At 32.0% G+C, this 19,996-nt stretch overlaps 2 protein-coding genes across 2 annotated transcripts; one reads left to right on the forward strand and one right to left on the reverse strand.

Moving 5' to 3' along the window:
* The first annotated feature begins 1,763 nt into the window (after positions 1-1,763).
* LOC126719994 (protein CRABS CLAW) lies at positions 1,764-4,472 on the forward strand. The gene is made up of 7 exons (XM_050422484.1): positions 1,764-1,971; positions 2,547-2,675; positions 3,089-3,194; positions 3,293-3,341; positions 4,053-4,128; positions 4,279-4,335; positions 4,467-4,472. Exons 1-7 carry the CDS (start codon positions 1,879-1,881, stop codon positions 4,470-4,472), a joined length of 516 nt encoding a protein of 171 aa, XP_050278441.1. The 5' UTR covers positions 1,764-1,878.
* A 5,036-nt stretch (positions 4,473-9,508) lies between these two features.
* Positions 9,509-14,681, reverse strand: LOC126719056 (squamosa promoter-binding-like protein 6). Its single transcript, XM_050421605.1, has 5 exons — positions 14,499-14,681; positions 13,211-13,948; positions 11,819-11,955; positions 10,297-11,067; positions 9,509-9,796 (listed from the first exon to the last, which is right to left on the reverse strand). Exons 2-5 carry the CDS (start codon positions 13,891-13,893, stop codon positions 9,792-9,794), a joined length of 1,596 nt encoding a protein of 531 aa, XP_050277562.1. The 5' UTR covers positions 13,894-13,948; positions 14,499-14,681; the 3' UTR covers positions 9,509-9,791.
* Positions 14,682-19,996: the final 5,315 nt, after the last annotated feature.

A 19,996-nucleotide genomic window follows, 5' to 3' on the forward strand; every position in this document is an offset into this window, starting at 1 on the left:
ACAAAGCATTAGGTCTAACTACTTTGTTAATTTGTCATAACATTAGATAATTTGCTAAGGCAGATAATCAGCTAATTAAACAAAATTCCAAGGAAGTGAAAGTCAGTAATATACCCTTGGTTCACGTGGGCAGCTGGGAAGGTAGCATTTATGGACATCTCAATTTCAATGGGAACTATCTGTGTCCCACATTTTTAAGAAACTGACGAGAAACACAACAGATTTTGGATCAACGTGGTTTTGGATTGTTGTTTATGAGTGAAAATGAAAACAAGGGTTAAAGAATCAAGTTACTCGAGGTAGATAGGCTTGGAAAGCTCCATAAAATGTGCTCAAACAATCCATTAAAGGAGTCAAAAGATTAAATTTATGCCACTAAATTATGTTCACTTTTTTTATATTTTAAAACCCAAATTATTCGAGCCCAATTCATGTTGTGATAGTTTCTCAAAAAAAAAAAAAAAAACTCATGTTGTGATAACGAAAACTTTGATAGTAATTTGTTGTGAAATAATACAAAATAATGCAGACAAGCAACATAAGACTACATAACCATGCATACAACCTCGTCGCACAAATCCCCAATACACTTAGTCTTATAGGTGCTCTCAACAAAACTTAATCTTAACTTTCTCACTATATAAAGTTATGTTTTCTTACTCTCTCTCTCTCACACAAACTAAAAGGCTATACCACCACTTTATTTATAGGAGTTATCAAACCTCCTTGTTAGGTAATTTAGACCCTGTTTGTGCCAATTAACCAGTTAATAAATTAAGCCAAGTAAGTTATGTAGTCCAACTGTGCAAGAGGCTTTGGTTAAAGCCATAAAATATTGCGTATAGTAAAAATGAATATGATGTTGTAGAGAAAACAAATAGAATAACTATTCCAAAGTATGTAAAAAGCCACTGTGAGGGCTTAACCACCAACCCAAGTAAAACATATTCACTATATAGAATTGAAATTTACAAATGAAATAACCATATCCTAAATTGCTACCTCATGTAAAACTTATTGAGATTCCTCAATATAGCTCTAAATTCATAAATTCTTTTATAAGTGAACTCTGTTGAATGTAAACACACTCCAGTTCACGATTTCAAGTACCCTCTTAAAGATTCATTCCAACAACTTGATGTATACTGGAAGTAGTAACTTCACCTTGATCATCAATTTTTCAAAAACTTGAACTATAAACTCTAATTGATACTTTGAGAGACTTTGGAAATCTCCAATCTTTTGTGTGCAACACAGACATAACAAATAGGTATCAAAGCTTTTGCTATCTCACAAAACAATTAGTGCACTTAATTTCTTATTAATTTTCTATCCGACATGGGGTTTGAAAACAGAAAACTAAACTTCTCTTATCATAAGCTAAAAATGACAATTGACAAATCATGATTGATTTAGTAAGACAAATGTTCAAGATCATTCATTATAAAATCGACAAACAAAATTGATAACCTACCTTTTGGCTCAATTAAACTATTTACGGAAAGAACTCTTTCATTTTTCATTTGTCATGGCAGAATATTTTTTTATATAGTAAATTACTAAATAATTAAACAGACAACATAGGTGGAAAAGTGAAATGAAAATGAGAACATGGGGCTCTTCCAACATAGACGAGAAAATGAAGAGATTTTGGTCAGTCACTTTAGTGTCAGCTTGTGACTACAAAGTTCAGCAGTGTAGGTACAAATACATGACTAGTATAGTAAACATAGATTTGCTTTTTGACTCTACTCCAAGCACCTCAAGCTAACAATCCATACCTCCCTTATCATCACAAACCCTAGACTTTCCTCTTAGCTTTCACACCCACTTCAACACACTTTTCTTCTGCTTCCTTTTCTTCATCTTTTATTCACTATGAATCTTGAAGACAAAGTTTCCATGGACTCAGTTCCACCATCAGAGCATCTCTGCTATGTCCGGTGCAACTTCTGCAACACTGTTCTTGCGGTAAAAGATTTTTTCCAACCCCATAATCTTATATACCTATACAGAGATCATTATAGTCTTTTTCATCTAATGTTTCAACAAAATAGAAACCCTTTTAAATGCATATCAGAAGTGTCATTTCTGGAAGATACACTTCAAAGTTTGGGGTAGATATATTGCATGTAGAAAATGCTGCTTTTTATATAAACGACAAACAGTCATAATAACCACATGTTTTTCTGGTATGAATCATAGCACCTTGTTTTGAATTAGAGAAAAGAATACATGTCCTAACTAATCTCAGAATTTGTTGCATATAAAAAGATTAAACCAAGTCCTATATTTCTGCAAGATTATAGCACTTGTTGCTAATTTTTTAAAGAAGGTTATATACTTATATTGTGCTTTCACTTTGTGATTTTACGAGTCTTCTGATGTTTTCTGTATACTAGTTTGGGATTCCATTCAAGCACTAGTTGTTAATTTATATGTTAAAGAAGGTTTTAGGATAAAATTTGCTTCTGATTAATTACTAGGTTATGTTGTGCTTCCACATTGTGATTTTATGTCTTCTGTCGTTGCTTTTTGTATACTAGGTTGGGATTCCATTCAAGCGGTTGCTGGACACTGTGACTGTGAAATGTGGTCACTGTAGTAACCTCTCTTTCATCAGCACCAGACCTCCAGTCCAAGGTCAATGTCCTGATCACTCACTTTCTCTACAGGTTAGTCTCCACATACTTGTGTTCTTGCAAACCCTAGCTCCAATCTTCCACATCCCGGTTCCCCAAAAAGAAAAAAAGAAGTGAAATAGGGGGAAAATAAGAAGAGGAAGAGTAATCCTCAAATATACCCCCACATCTACACCTGCATAAAGAAGAAGAATTTGAAATGGTTTTTATTCTATAACACCAACCATACATAATAGAGTGATTAAAATTTAATGCTGACTATCAACTTAATATAACATTCTTTCTTGCTTTTTTGACTATGAACAAACTATATGACACTAAGTATGTACAAAAGCAGAGTTAGTAAAAATATATTGTATAACCTTTCTGGAATAGCATAATTAAAAATGAAGATTGTAGGAGATTTCTCATTTCTAGTCACTAATGGAAGGTGTTTTCATTTCAAGGAGAAGCAGAGTTTTTGCAATGATTTCAGAAAGGTCCACTCATCATCATCATCCTCATCAACATCTAGCGAGCCCTTGTCTCCAAAAGCACCCTTTGTTGTAAAACGTAGAAACACTTTTCAAACACTTCTATATTTATTGAATTCAGAAAAGTTATCCTTACTTCTCTTTTCTCCAACTTATATATGTCCAATTTTTTTGCAGCACCTGAGAAGAAGCACAGACTTCCGTCTGCTTACAACCGATTCATGAAGTAAGGGGAAGTCTTCCTTTTGTGCGCGTGTGTTACTGATGATTTCGCCACTTCTCATAGCTAATAGTACTACTAGTGAAATATTAATGTTTCGAAAATGCTAAAATTTCTATTAGTTTTATTACAAAATGCCTATTAATTGGCATGGTTAAAAATGTAGTTAGTACCACATCAATTATATAATAAATAAATTTTTTAACTTTCTTTTTTCTTTTGTTCAAAAATTCACACAATTTGTAAATATCATATAATAAAAGGATTGTGTGTATTACACACAAACCGTTACATAGTCTTACATATTGCATTTTTCACAATTCCCATAATCATGACTTTAAGTCACAGTTTTAGTTTAAAAATAAGATGTGTGTAAAATTATGTATAATAACTTGTGTTCAACAAGTATTACCAATAAGTCAAGATGAACTGGCACCTTCCTATACATAAAGTGCTTAGGGTTCTAGGGGGGAAAATGTTCGAGCTGCAGGGTTAGCAGCATGTTATAATTATTTCTAAAAAAAAAAAAGTATTACCAATAATAAAATTTGTAATAACTCTTATATCTGTCTTAATAATAAAATCTGTGCTTTAATTTGTTGATGCTATAGTTTGTTAGTATTGACTGTGACCCTAGTAACATTTGTACGTAGTTATAATTAATTGCTATTGTAGTTTCTCAAGAATGATATGTTTCAACTTATTTATATTTGAAAGGGAGGAGATACAACGTATCAAGGCTGCCAACCCTGAGATACCACATCGAGAAGCGTTTAGCACGGCAGCAAAAAATGTAAGCAGAATCATAGTCAATTTTCAGTAAAGAGTATTAGCTTTTTCCCATTAATATTTTAGTTTATTTGTTTATGTTCAACTTTTTAAACACAGACTAAAACTTAAGCATTTCATAGCCTTATCATCTAAACTAACTTTTGAGCAATAGTGGGCTAGGTACATTCCAAACTCACCAGCCGGATCAGTTTCTGGGAGCAACAACAATGTAAGAGTACATCATCATCATCTTTCTATTTTGATATTGAAAAATGGTTTTCCTTTTTCTTCAAAGTCTTAGAATTTCAAGTGCTGATCAGCAAGAAAATTGATATGTATAAGTGCTTATATATTTTGCAGGAATGAAGTTAAATATTTCTAACTGACAATGCCGTCACCCAATTGGAAAGCAGCAGTTGAGCATGTAATCAAATTGGAATTTTTCGATTTAGCTTCATGCCTCAAACTTATTTTCTCATCTTGTTTACTTCATATCATTCCTGATGTTATTTGTTTCTTGATGAACTACCTACTCCATGAGAGTTAAGACTATTTATGTAATATTTGCTATTAAGAACTGATCAGTTTGAACTAATTTTGAAAGTTTGGCTTCCTGGTACCAATTCTGCTAACTGTGGCCTTTGTTAACTTCTAAAAGTTTTATGTTTCTAGCTTGTAGCTCCAGATAAACCTATTTTTTTTAAAAACCTTTTTGATGGAATATTCTAAGGGATCATTAATTTGAAGCTTTGAACCATAAATGACAAAGCCCTATATGCTATATTTATATATATACAATTTTTTTTTGTAAAAAAAAAGTTTTAAGTGAAGAGAGACTACCTTATACCAAGGTCAGATTAAGCCACAGGCCTTAGACAGGACTTACAAATCACTCACCAAGGAGAATTGCTCGCAGTGAGAATCGAACCTAAGCCTTTTGCATAAAGCGTTCAAGTCTTACCAACTGAACTAACCTTGTTAGCTATATATATATATATATATATATATATGAGAAATGTTAACGAGTGCCCTTAAGACACTGGTTAAAAATTTAATTAAAGAAAGTTTTATGGGAAAAAAAAAAAAAAAAACAATTAATATTTTGACAGTTTTTTTCATTTCCCATAAAAGTGATGTCAAAACTTTCTTTAACTGAATTCTTAACTAGTGCCTTAAGGGCACTCATTAGCATGACCCTATATATATATATATATATATATACAAAATTTGGCTAACAAAACCTATGTATTTCTTTCTTTCTTTTTCTTCTTCTTCTTCTTCTTTTTTTTTTTTTTTTTGGATCAGAAAAACCTGACTAAAACCAATCAAATCCTACTTATTATAGTTACTTACTATTATCAGTTCACTACTAATAGTCTGACAGTCAGTCGCTTTACCGAAAGGGTCCATATATATGTGTGTGTTGGAAAAATCAAATTTTCCTCATAAGCTTCTTTTTGGTATTTTGATTCTTTATTTTCTTTTTCTCTTTTTCTCTTTTTTTTTCCTCAGGGGTTGGTTTTGATACTTACAACAAAATATGTATCTTCATTTTATAGGAATAGGATTTTAATTATCTATTTTAAGATTTTAGTTTTTATATTTATCAGTTTACATGATGCCATGTTATTTAAAAACTTTAAATGTTGTGACACTTGAAATAGTTTTGGATCTATAATATTTAATGTTTATCAAAAAATTTTAATTTGAAATAGAGAAGATTTTTTTCCGTTTAATATTAGTAGGTTATAATTCCCATCTGCAATCATACATGACCTTGTGGACCCTTTTGCATATTATTTAGCAAAATAGCTTTTTCTTTTTCTTTTTTTAAAGCAGCTTTTAGTAGTTTGAACGTGCAAAAGCCAAAATGATTAATTAATATGGTAATCTTGAAAGAGAGCAAACTGGGAACTATAATTTAAGGATGTCAACAGTATTATGGGCAGGATCAAATGATGGGTGCTTCATCCCTATCCTCTCCCTCTTTTGGGAGAAATTATAAGATCCACATGATGGACAAGTGATGTGGTCCACCATTCTATTAAAAAATTTCTACTTGTTTAAAATTGTTAGTTAGAAAAAAATTTTAAACAGAAATTAATTACTGACTCAACAATTTTAAACAAGTAAAAGTTTTTTAGAAGAATTGTGGACAAGTGACATGGTCCACTAAAGGATTCTATAATTTCTCCTCTTTTGGGCCGAAAAATTCTGTATGGGGCTAAATCAAAGCAAGTTAAGAGAGAAGCAAGTTATAAGGTAATTTTAATATTAACGAGGTAAAGTTGAAAGAGAAAAAGAAATGAACACTCCTAAGCATAGGCGGAGGGAGGGGGGCTATGGCGCCCCTGGATTTTCCAAAAATGCCCCCTCCCCCTTTATTTAATGTTAAAAATTTTAAGTATTGAGCAAATTTTAGGTGATGGCCCCTTTTTATTTTTTATTTATAAAAGTATAAATGCTCTTTAATTTATTGCTTTCTCCTTTATTTTCCTTCTAATATTGATTTTTTTGTCATATATAAGTCATTAATAAAAATATATAATTGAATCTCTTTAGAAAAATATTTTTGTTGTTTTCTAAAAATAAAGTGATACACATATATAGACTGAGTTAAAGCTACAGAATACAATGAAAATTTTCTAGCTTCGCCATTGCTCATGAGATAACTAAGAGCACTAGCATTGGTGGTGCTAAACACCTATATTGCTATTTTTAGAACCACCAAATGCAAAAATGAGGCTCTATTGGTGGAGTTATAGCCAAAAATTTTGGCTTCTTTGCGACAGTGCACAGCTCAAATGTAAAAAAAAAAAAAAAATGTTTTTTATTCTGCGTTCATATTACTTTAATTATTTTATTGATTTCTTTTCTTTATTTTTTCTCTTCCTTTTCTTTCATCTCTGTTCATCTGTCTCTCTCATTTTCTCTACTCTTTCATTTTCTTGTTCTTTTCTTTTCTCAAAACTTTCTCTCCTTCTTCTCAAATTTTTCACTCAAATTCTTTTCTTTTTCTTCTCAGATTTTCTCTCTTTCTTCTCAATTTTTTCTTTGCTGTGTGAGGGTCTCTTCTTTTGCTGTGTAGGTGTGGGTGTGGATGTGGTGGGTCATGCCATGGGTGTGGGTGTGGTGAGTCATCGGTTTCGAGTCATGCCGTGGGTATGGGCTTGTGCCGTGGCGTTCGTGGGTCTTGTTGTGGGGTTTGTGTGGTGGGTCATCAGTGTCATGGTCATTCCATGGGTGTGGTGGGTCATTAGTTTTGTGTCATGCCGTGGGTTTTATTTTTGTGGTTGTGGGTTGATTTTCTTGGGTAGTTGTGGGCTGATTTTGGTAGTTGCGGTGGTGGGCTGTGTGAAATGGTGGCTGACTGGTGGTTGTGATTGTTTTTTTTTTTTTTTTGATAAATGTGGTAGTGATTGTTGTTTATTGAAGTAAATATATTATTTTATTGTAATGAGTATATTATTTTAATGTATTGTTTATATTATTTTATTATGTTGAAAACTAAAATAAAAACACTGATGTTATGCATTTTGTAAAGTGAGAAGGTAAAATAAATAAAGTAGTTTTTGATAGAGTCAAATAGCTAAAATTATGGTTTCACCAATATGGATGTTATAAGTAATAGAAAAAGCAAGTGTTTTGAAAATATGCCGCACTTAAAAAATATATAAATAAGATATGTATAAAAAAATATTTAATTATTTATATAAAAAATTATATATATATATATATATATTTAATACACGCCATGCACACACATATATACACATTCAAAAAGAGACAGGAGAAATTGGTTCCCATCCCATCAGTCCATCACCTCTTTGAGTGGAGAGATCAGGTGAGAAATTTTTTTACATTGTTTAAGGAGAACCACAATCTTTTTGAACATTTTCCCAATGACATACATTACTCGTGAATAGATTCTGTGGTTCCCTAAGAAGCTTTGACAGATAAAGGTGGCACTGGAGTTGGGCTCAGATTAGCCCAACTGAAAGAGTCATGGGTCTATCTTTGTAGATCTTTGCTGTAGCCCAATAAATGGTGGACTAATGATCACGGAAATCTAGTCAAGATATCAATCGTTGAAAATTATCTGAGCTTTCTCTCTCTCTCACAGGGTGATTTCCTTGTTATTTCAAGGAAGTCATAAGTTTCATTTGCTTCATTTGGCTGTAGTTTATTAGCTTATATACTTGTGTGCAGTTTTTCAAAAAGCTTTTGATCTTAGTTTATTAGCCTTATATACTTAAGCTCATATTTTCAAAACCGCACATTTTCTATGCATAAGTGTATTACTGGCTTGGTGCGTGTGACAACAATATGGTAGGTATGAGAATATTGTGAGCACTACTTACCCTGATATATGCAGCCTATAATATAGCATGCTAGTGTATCTGCATATGGGTCATCTAAGAGCTAATTTGCTACCTTTTTATGAGGTGAATAACATATATAGAGTCCCTACATGAACTCACATGGATTACCAAACACATCCAAATTAATTCTAAAAACTCCTTTGATTTATGTGCTTAAGGCATTTTTAAATATATAATTAGCATCAAGTGGTCATTTAGTGCCTTCGAGATGCGTCATTGAATATGTCATTCGATAGAGACAACTACAACATGAAGCACGACAATTCGGGTGCATATGGCTGCTCAAATGCAAACAGACATGCATAAAATAGGGTTTTTTTGCTTAAAGCCATTAGCTGTATTGTCAAAAAGATATGTAGAAACTAAGGTTATCCTTCTTTATGAACAAGTTGTAACCCCTCTGCAAATATTATAAGCAATATTCAAATGGGAATTGATGGCTTTATTTTTTGCAGTTGTTGAATGCCTTTAGTTTACAGCTCATTGAATAATGAGCATGGTGCGCTAAAGGGGGGTGTTTGATGAGTGGAAGAGGCGGCAACGGCACTTTTACTTCAATTGGGAAGTGGGGTAAGATTAGAGGAATACCTAAGATGGAAATATATATTCTTTTAGGTATCTGTAAGCACAGTCCGGTCAAGAGTCTCAAGCCTACTCCCAGAACATGGGGATAATCTATACAAATCTAGTGGTTATATATAAAATAATTGCACAAAGGACATCATGTCACTAAGACCAAGCTCCAACCACATACACACTCCAACTGTAGCATATTTTAACAAAAACTAACAATAAGGAAAGTTACCTCATGAGTCAAAAGGTTATCTATTCATGTTCAGTATCAAACCCCATTAACAATTTTCATATAGAAAAAGATTTCTATAAGATGCTAGTTAGTGACTGTAGATTCTTGAATTGACTTTTATGTCATCTCATTCTTTTTTGCACTTTAGTATGTCCCCTCAAACCTAACTCTTCATGCAATCGAAGAGACGGTAGGACCCTGTTTAGATCAATAACAGCGAAAAATTCTCCAATGATATAGCGATTTGGTGCATCAATAATTCAAATCCTTGGATTAGCATAATATATGGAGATAAAGGGATTATGGTATATAGAGGAACTTACAGAATCTAAATTAAACCACTTTACACTAGCAGAAGTCACAAATCTTTTTCTTATTTACCTTTTGGAAAAAGGAATTTTCCTACTAATGGTATCTGAAGTTGCTATCAACCTTTGAAACAGAACCAAATGAAGTTAGTTGGATATTCTGATGAACCATATCTTCAACCGCCTCCCCTTAGCCTGCACCGAAAAAACAGTTTTCATTTAATCTTCACAACTTTATTTAACTGACATCCAAGAGGTGACAAGAAGCTAGGCATGCCATTTTTTATTCCCTATTTTCTGTACATTGATCTTTCTTATGAGCTTATCTCATTTGAAGTGGAAAGATCAAAGATAGATTTAACTAAGGTATCTTAAAATTGGGGCTAAATTTTGGATCTTCCAAAGTAAATGATCAACATATTGTTGATCTAAGAAAGTGATTCAACACAACAGCATAAGTAGCCCTGTTATTTTACTTTATGCCTATAGTATAACAAAGTTCTATTGATAGTCTTATTTTTGTCTTCATTTTTCTTCAACTTCAAGATGCACTACCATGTACCCTCATTCCAGTGCCTATCATCCATGCGTTAGCACGACATACAAGAATTTTGCCTGGGAAAGCATCAGCACTCTCAAAAGTGCAACAGAAAGGACGGATCAATAGGGCCTTAAAGTGAATATGTTTTACATACCTTGTGGGTTGCACACTGCTCTAGTAGTTGGGAAATAGCAGAAGTCCTCATTTTCCTGCTTTACTTCATTGGAATTTCTCTGTCGCTCCACTCTTTGAAGATGTGACGACAATTGGAGCAAATTGACAGTTGGTGCGTGTTCAGGAGAAGGACAATACTTGGCATTCAAAATATCTGACTCTTGAAAAATCCCATTAGAGTGAACTTGAAAATCAGCAGCCTGATCAGTATCAGAAAGCATTACAGATCCCATCTTATCAATTTCCAACGAGTTCATCCCATATGGATATAACCCATTTGGTCCATATTGTTCCATAGAGTTTACCCTTTTGTCAGAAATTTGACCGACACTATGATGGGCAAAGCCATCTTGCATAACCTGGGGGCTAGCTATTGGAATTCCTGTCAAATGGCTTGACAAGTCCTGTGATTGAGCTGACAGAAGAGAGAGAGCACAACTGGATATTGAGGCCCCAGACAATTCCTGGACAGTTGATGCAGTAACAGCACATTCTTCAGCTCCTGATGAAGGAACCCCGGAACAACATTGTTTCCCTATGCCATGCAGATGTAGAAAAGTTTTTGGAAGCAACTGTCCACTTGTGATAGGTATTGCTGATTGAGGACCACAAATTGACTCCCCTTCTAATTTGATATGTCTAAGCCAATTAGCTTGTTCATATTTTTCTGGATAAATAACGCCAGATTGAAATATGTCTGGGAAAACATAGGGTGTTCTCTTTGTCATGGTAGTCCCTAGGTATCTCGTGCCTGCAAAACCCTTATAATGTTAAAGTATGGGTAGAATATTTGCTATTGAAACGAAATTTTATAGTTAAACAAAGATGAAAAGTAACTTATTGATCAATTACTTTGACATGATTTTAGTCATGATTCATGAAACATTTCTCCAGTGGCCAATAGAAAGATTTGTTAGAGACAATATACAACTGATGGAAGGGAAGCAAGACAGAACAAGGCAACTGCCGATATATATATATATATATATATATATATATACCCTTTTAACAGCTTCCTGCTGCACTCTTTTCAAATGCAGCTTGGCTATCAATTCAGGCATTAAGAGTTTAATATATTTTAATTAAAGTACCTTGCCTTATAACTATTAGAAACATAAGAAGGAATTTCAGACAGAGTGTACATGTATAACTTTCTTATAAAAGCATAAAATAGAATTTTATAAAGTTGGAGGAACATATCCACTGGTAGTGGTACTACTTTTTTTTTACTGAAAGCTTTAAGTGCATAAAAGTTAAAATAACAGAGAAAAAGGAGGGGGCAGGGGGAGTTTGGGAAATACCATCAACAGATTGCGTAAAAAAATTTAGCTAAGATATTTGCTTCATGGATGGTAGATTATAGTTGACTTAAAATCATCATCATCTTCTTTAATTGGAATTCCATTATGCATTGACTATGTTTTTTCTTTTTCACTTTTCATTTTCCTTTTGGGGGGCATTTGTTGAATATAAAAGTGATTAGCCAGAACATATGTTCATACCTTGATATGACTGAAGAAACTTATGCGATTTACCAGAGAGGGTATCTAATTGAGGCTTCCTTCGACGCTCATTGTGGCCTGCTAGGCGTTTACGACAACTTCGCTTTCCATCATCAAATTCAGCCAGCAAATGAAATCTAATTAACCATAGAGACCATAGTTCATATTAGAATAAGAAGTAAGCACTTTAACTAAGCTGAGGTGGACAATGATCTATAAAACTGTATTGATAAAATGGAAAATAATAGGTTTGTATTAGATTCTACGTTCATTACAATGTAGGTTGATAAAATAGACGCAATTAAATAAATACCTATGATAAACTTGAACACGGTTGAATTAGAAAAGACAAAACCTACTAAGAGGCATACTAACAAAAAAAAAAAAAAATCATATATGACTCTCTCTCTCTCTCTAATAATATCTAAACCTACATGTACTCTTAAACTTCATGTCCCCTTCAATAACTACATCCAAGCTCACTTGAGTGTCAACAAGGCAGATGCTCAAGGGGTTCCATGGTTTTGGGATAGATCATATCTCAAACATGGATCCTAATAAGTGTTTCTACCAAACAAAAGATTCTCAAATAGAATGCTAAGGTGGTATTCCTTTGCCTTTTATTCATGAGATGTGGTCATAACCTCTGCTTCGTTTGAGGTGGTTCAATTAATGATATTTTTTAGAGTTTAGTTTGGGAAATCAATTGGAGTAGAACATTTTTTTGGAGGACAAAACCTTTAGCATATTTTGGTTTAGCTAGAAGGGAAAGACTAATAAAGAACTTTCAAGGGTGTAGGTCTAAGTGAAAACAATTGAAGGGATTGGTTTCATTTTTCAGTTTTAGAGATTTTGAATATGTTATCACATTAGTAGAAGTAATAAAAAATGACATGTTAATTAAGGAAGTGACAGAGCATATGACTTTAGATATAATAGAATGCAGGAAAAACATACATGTGGCTGACGCTAAGTCGCTAACTAATATGTTGAGAATCCAAAGCCAACCACAAAATTTTGGGACTAAGGCTTTGTTGTTGTTGTTGTTTTGAGAATTTTGGATATATGACTTTCTGCTAGAGTTGTTTTGATTGCCTTCTTTCTGGCTTTCTATATGCACTATTTAAATAGAGGTGCATACCTTTTCTTGGTTTCTTGATCATATTTACATCTTAATAATTAAATAAACGTGTATTTTGCAATTGGATCACAAAGCCAACAAAGATTTCCACTTCATACTCTATGATAAACAAATAAGAATCATTATTAGTGGCCCATACCTACGCAAACTAAGAATAAGAATCTGCCCTTATATACCTATGTGCTGAGCTAACTATCACAACTTAAGAATAAGACAATCAAATCAAAAGCTAAAGGGAGAAAAAGATCAACCTGCTACACTGTTGGCAAAACCTTTGTTCAATGCCATTAACAATAACTTTGGCAGTCTTGGAGTGAACGTCACAAACTTTATGCCTTTTGTGGTAATCCTTTGAGGAGCTCAAATCCTTGTTACAACCATAGACTTGGCAGAAGGCAGTCTGACAGTATGAACTTGTTTTGCGCGCTCTCTTTGTCAGCAAGGATGATCCTTCAGACGATGACAAAATGGGTCTCTCTTTCAAAAGCTTGCTATTCTCTGCATCTTCATAATCAGCCAATCTGCCTAGCTTTAAATCAATCAGTGATGAATCTTGACTACAAGCATCCATGACAGAACTTGAAAGCTTTGCTCCAGAATCCACTTCCCCAAAACATGAATTAGAAGTAATCATACAAGTGGGAGAAACTACCCTTTTACTAGAACCACTACCAACCTCACCACTCAACATTTCCACTTCTTGGTTACCATGAAAAGGTTTTCTCACAAAGTCAGAGAATCCCAATTCCATGAATTCTGTGCTCTCACCCACTTCTCTATCAGAACCAAGCTCATTACTTTCAAAGTTATAACTATGTTTATTGTCCCATTCCATTAATGTTTTTCTACTTCTAGCAAAACCATCAATCTGAAAATCCATTTCATCAGAAAACAAAATGCCTTTCCCTTCAGAATTGTAACTCCAAGACTCCATCACATAACAGAATCAAAAGTCTCAGAATTTAATGCTATACAAAATATCTAAATGCCTGCAAAAAACATTCAGGAAAAGAAAACACATACATCACCCTTCTACACTTCAACCCAGAAGCCAAATTCCATTCTTTTATGTAAAAATCATAAGGCTGGAAAAATAAACACACACACAAACAAAAACAATTATTATATGGTGCATACAACATAAACATTAAGACATTAGAGAGACATATGGAAACACATCCACATATCATTCAAAAGAAGCATTGCAGAACAAAAATAAAAGTTAACAAGCATAAAACTTTAAAAGCATCCCAGAGCTAAAACTAAAATACAAAGAACAACATTGATCATACACAATCTCAATTCATAGAAAAAACATAAATCCCACTTCTGGGCAGTCCAAAACCAGAGGAAATGAAAGAAAAGAGCAAACAAACTCTTGGGTCACTGAGAAAATTGTAGAAAGAATTATCAAGTTCAAATTTTTATTTAAACTTTTCCTAAAGTTTCTCAGGAACCAAGCAAGAGAGAGAGAGAGAGAGAGCAGAAAAGAAAGAAAGTGGGAAAATGGGTTATTTAGAGTAAAACCCTTTTGCATACCAGAGAGTGAATGAGAGAGAAAGAGTGGTTTTTATTTTTCAGGCTTGTGGTGAGGTCGAAGCAGATACACATACACTGTGAGTCAACATGATTTCCACTACACTGTCTCAAAGCATGTCGAGGTCTTTTGTAGATTTTGAGAGAGAGTGAAATTCCTGTTGTGGACAATTCTTTTGCCTATATTTACAGGGACAAATGGGAAAAACACTGTTCTTTCTTTCTTTCTTCAACACTAAATTTTGTTATCTAAAGGTTATTTAATAAACCAAAGCTTCTTTGTTTGTTTTCTACTTTTCTTGATGTGCCTGCATGATGTTACCCTTTTTTTTATATATATATATAACTTTTTAATACAATATACCTACCTCCACGATTCTTTTTTTTTTTTTCAACCAATAATTAAGGTGGTAAGTTTTAATAATAAAAAATAAAAGAGGTGTTTGGTATCACAACTTAAACAATAGTTTTCAGTTTTTAAATAACATTACATATATTTTCACATACTTTTTCACCCACACATATTTTCAAAAAATACAAACAATATTATTAGAACAACATTACCATAAAGGCCTAAAATTAGACTCTTATGGAAACCATTAGCAATTTGTCACTTCAATTATTTCAACTTTTTTCTTTTCTTTTGTGTGTGTAATGATTTGATATTCACAACAAAGAATAATACGTTGATTTACAAGACTCTTAATGATATAACTTCTTTTCAATAATAAGGGATTTATTGTATCCAATACACGTAACAGCAATAAGTCTTAATATTAAACTTTGTGATTGGTTATGAATTTTCAATAACTTAGTTAGAAGCAATCACATACATTCGAAAAATACAATATGCGTAAATTTTAGGCATAAGCCATACAAATTAGGAAGCATGCTTTGTTATTTTAGCTTGGCATTTGGCCTTTCTCCTATAGTTTTCAGTAAAAATGTAGATAAAATGTTCTTTCAGTACTTTTTACTTGGCCTTTTCTCCTAATGGGAAGGATGCTCTGTTATTTTCATGAGACTGTCATTTTCTTTTGTAAAATATTGTAGCGCATCTTAATGGGTCACAATCCTTGAAGATTTCCACGGACTTAGCAAAGCAAAGAACAATTGGAATGATTGGACATTTTTTTATTAGTGTGCAATCAATTTTCTTCAGGGGTAAATTTATAGTTTATCTCTATTAAAAATTATATATTTTTTGTCTAGATAAACAACTCTATAAAACCTACTTCCAACTTTATTTATTTATTACATTTTTTTTTATTGGGGTCCATTGGATGGTGGGATTCAAGCCTGTAGATAAGTCATGGCATGGTATATAGAAATGCAATTTGGTTGACAATGAGTGATTACTTGCGTCAGTTAACAACTAAGCTAGAATATAATTAATTTTATGTCTGGGGTAAGATAATTATGGTAGAAGATGTCCCTTGGTTCCGCGTGGTAAAGCTTTAATCATACTTTTTACCTGTTTCCTCAATCACTTAAGATGAAAAGATGTTTCATGGTCTAACTTAATAATGATTAGTAGTTGTCAAGTATAATTAGTTAAGTAATTTAAGAAGAAGAGTACCACACTCTTTTGTGCCACAACTCTGATGTGACATACTATAAATAATGGAAAAAAAATAATGAATTTATATGAAAGTGACAGACAATTAATTATAACTACATATGATAATTGTGAAGAAAAAAAATGCAGTAAAAGAGTAATTATTAAATACCCCAAAATATGGTAATATGATACTTATTCCTTTCACATTTATGATAAACTCCGTTATTAAATTCAATCTAGGTTTACCGTAAATATAAGAAAGGGAAAGCACCGACCTTAGTTGATTTTAAGGGAGTGGTTAGATGTCATCACATATATTTATTAAGCCTAATATTAATAAGGGGGAAGAGTTAGGAGAGAGGAAGGTTACAATCCTTGTCCATTTCTCTTGTCTTCCCCTGTCAAAATATACGGCTATTAAGTCAATTGCCAATTGTCTAATGCCCAATAAATTTGGTCCCATAGGTTCTCAATTAGACAATGATATTTTAAAAATATTATTCTTTATCTCAAATGTTTTTTTTTTTTAATATAATATTAATTTTATTCTAAATAATTTTGATTTATTTTTAGAAATAAATTTATTTTGTGAAGTGTTAAAAGTAGAAGGAAATATCTTAATTTTAATGCAACAAAATTATTTTATTTATCAAACGCATGTATTGCTCATAGAATCTTATTAACAATATTTATTATAGTTGTTTAAGCATATAGGAGTTTTTCAAAATTAAAGTTGATAAAAATCCTACTTAAGATGGATTATGTTAAGTAAATTAATTAATAGAACTTGAATACAAAAATTTAATTAATGATTTTGCATATAAAAAAAAATACAATTTTGACTCTAAATATAAACTCTAAAATATTTTATTAATGTTTTATATATATATATATATACACAAGATAGAATTTATACTCTAATCTAATTTAAGCATTTATATGTGTGAAGTTTTTTGCTAGAGATTTAAATCCCGACCATTGCTCCTTACACCCCACAAGCACTTATACTTGTGGAATGACCATTGTGCCAAGAGTGCGCGGTGATTATTAATGTTGAAATATAAAAAAATATCTCACTTAAAATAGTCACCTTAATAACAAATTATATCAAGAGGACCTTGGGTTAAAATTTTGACATATGCCTCTCAAAGTCCATAACCATTCTTCTCATTTTGCTAAATATTCAAGTTCCACAAGTTTATTAGTTTCACTTTCATGGTATATAAGATACGAGTGGTACAAAAATAATTATAAATACTATATAAAACAATGCAAAAAAAAGTAAGAATAGAAAGTGTTGATGAAAAGTTAGTCTTAGAATGACCCTAAACAACCAGCAATATTTCAATAATTGATAGGAAGATGTTCGTACCAATTGCAGTTTCATTAATTCCATCCATAGACTATATATAGTACATGTAGAATATTTATGTAACCGTGTGATCAGGTACTTTGTTAGGACTTTGAAAACAACAACAACAATCTATTTAAAACATGTACTAATAAAGTTCCATTAGAAGATTCGATGAGAATAACAGGTTTGGACCCAACTTATAAAATGGTTTGCTTCTTAATTAAGCATGTAACCATTGATTTCCATAATAAGGAGGCATCAATGTTATTTTTCTAATTGTGACATACATACATTTTGGGTATCAATTTTGTCCATAAAATTTAAGTTAGGTTCTATTTCAACCATTAAACTTTGAAAAGTTCAATTTTAGTCATTGGAAAATCATAAATTGTAATCATACCATTATAATTTTTACTTCCTTAATAAAATTCGATAAAACCACATTACATTTTTTTTTTCTTTAACAATAAGTGGGAGAAGGGGATTTAAACCCTAATTCTCTTAATAAGTTAGGCTATGCAATGTCATTAAATTATAAGACTCTTAAAACCATGTAAAACTATTTTATATCATTTTTCTTATAAATTCAATACGAGTGGTATTTTTTTCTATGATTTTTTATTCTTTTATCAATATTAGATTAAAATATTAATTGATTTTTGAAAGAAAGTTTTGCTCCAAATCTTCCTTCAACTCACTATGTAGTTACTAAAAAGACTATTTATGTGTAGTTTTAGTCATTTAACATTTTTAACAAGTCGTGTGACTTGTTTAAATAAAACAAAGTGATAATCATATAAATCGTCACGTAATAAGTTAGAAAAAATTGCTCTAAAATTGGTTTTCAATTAAACTTTACCATTTTGGTATAAGTGAGATTTGAACCCACCTAAAAAATTTAACCAAAAATTAAGTAAGTGGAATCCACCAACCAACATATAATAGCATTAAGGCAACAGAAAAATCAAGAAATTATTGTCTAGCTAACACTGTTCACTGAACATGCTTTTTCATTCCTTTTTGGATGCTTTGAGAGTTGAGAGACCCACTCCCACTCATACATGAATGAACCCCATCGGCATAGGTGGGATATATATATATATATATATATATAAAAATAATATAAGAAATAAAAATTGAAGTGCGACAAGACCCCTGAGAGCCATTTGTATGCCTTGGTGAGCTACACGTGTGCAATCAAAAAAGCAAAAGTGGAATTTGAAAAAAAAATATATATCTTCTGAGTTCTCTGACACTATACCTTTCCTCTTTACTTTCCCATTCCAATAACCATTGCATGAGTGCAGTCTGCAGAGTGCCGAACAACAAAAAGCCAGCCACCCCTCCCCCTTTGTAAAAAGTTTATCTAACAACTGTCCCTTTAGCTGGAGAAACAGGAATACTTTATCCTTTAACTGGGTGTGAAAAATATATCCTTGAAAGGAATAGCTCATCATGGGGTTTACCAAACTTTTGAAACACAGTACTAATTTTTCTTTTGGGATGGTTTAATTCAAATCAATCACATATCTACTTTAACCAATAGATCAAATTGAATTGTTCTTAAAAGAATATAATATTTGTATGTATTGATGGATCAATTACCAAGTACATAGTTGAATTGAATTAAAGAACCTAAAATACAAAACTTTAAAAAAACTAAACTTGGATTTTGTTATTTATACTAAAAGCCATCTCTCCCTCTCTCTCTCTCTCTCTCTCAAATGTTGTACAACAACCGTTAGCATTTGGGATTGCAAAAAAATGTTCTATTTTACTATCTAAAAAGTTATTTTAACTATTATATTATCCCACTTTACAATACACACAACATCCCAACTTTTATTTTCATATACAACACATTAAAATAATATATTTATACAATAAAATAATAGAGAGAAAGAGAGGAGATGAGAGACTGAAAAGAGAGAGAATGAGATATTTTAGGAGAAGAAGGAATAAAAAACACTGTTTTATTTTTGCAACCTTGCTACAATAGGTTCTAAATTTAGGACATACTGTAACTCAGTTGTAAATTTGTTTACAATTAACCTCTGGCGTAATGCTTCCCTTTTGCGGGTTGATGCTAAAATATAGCATATTAGGAGTTTTACAATTCCAGATATTGATGCTCTATGGGTGTGAAAAGATTGTCCACCAAAGGAATCTCTCATCATTAAGGGGTTAACCTAAATTTTGAAGCACATTACTTATCTTTTTAGTTTGAGTTTTTCAATTAAACTCACTCATGTAGTTATATTAATCATTATGTTCTTGAAAAAGATAGTATTGATTTTGTTGTAATGTTAATACATAATATGACATTGAATTAGAATGAAAAATTTAAAGTATAATACTTAAATAGTTATAGCTCAATTCTGTCATTGCTTTAATATTCTTAGGATGTTGATTAAGTACAGTCAAAGTCATTACAAAGAAATTTAATAACATCTTTATTGCCACTTTCTTAGATACTAGGAAGGTTCAGTTGAATCAGTTGCCTTTGCTCCAATTATTAGGAGTCGGAATTTTAAGTAATAATCATGAATAATAATAATAATAAGTGAGGCAATTGCAATTGGTATA

The sequence above is a fragment of the Quercus robur genome, chromosome 3 (assembly GCF_932294415.1).
Source record: "Quercus robur chromosome 3, dhQueRobu3.1, whole genome shotgun sequence".
In the NCBI taxonomy this organism is placed as follows: domain Eukaryota; kingdom Viridiplantae; phylum Streptophyta; class Magnoliopsida; order Fagales; family Fagaceae; genus Quercus; species Quercus robur.

Excerpts from the sequence above, each read along its gene's own strand:
- LOC126719994 (XM_050422484.1), top strand. The coding sequence starts at position 1,879 with ATGAATCTTGAAGACAAAGTTTCCATGGACTCAGTTCCACCATCAGAG. Across the intron at positions 3,195-3,292 it reads AGCACCCTTTGTTGTAAAAC|CACCTGAGAAGAAGCACAGA; the intron begins GTAGAAACACTT and ends ATTTTTTTGCAG. Across the intron at positions 4,129-4,278 it reads TTAGCACGGCAGCAAAAAAT|TGGGCTAGGTACATTCCAAA; the intron begins GTAAGCAGAATC and ends TTTGAGCAATAG.
- LOC126719056 (XM_050421605.1), bottom strand. The coding sequence starts at position 13,893 with ATGGAGTCTTGGAGTTACAATTCTGAAGGGAAAGGCATTTTGTTTTCT. Across the intron at positions 11,956-13,210 it reads TTTTGCCAACAGTGTAGCAG|ATTTCATTTGCTGGCTGAAT; the intron begins GTTGATCTTTTT and ends ATGGTTAATTAG. Across the intron at positions 11,068-11,818 it reads GTTTCTTCAGTCATATCAAG|GCACGAGATACCTAGGGACT; the intron begins GTATGAACATAT and ends AGGGTTTTGCAG.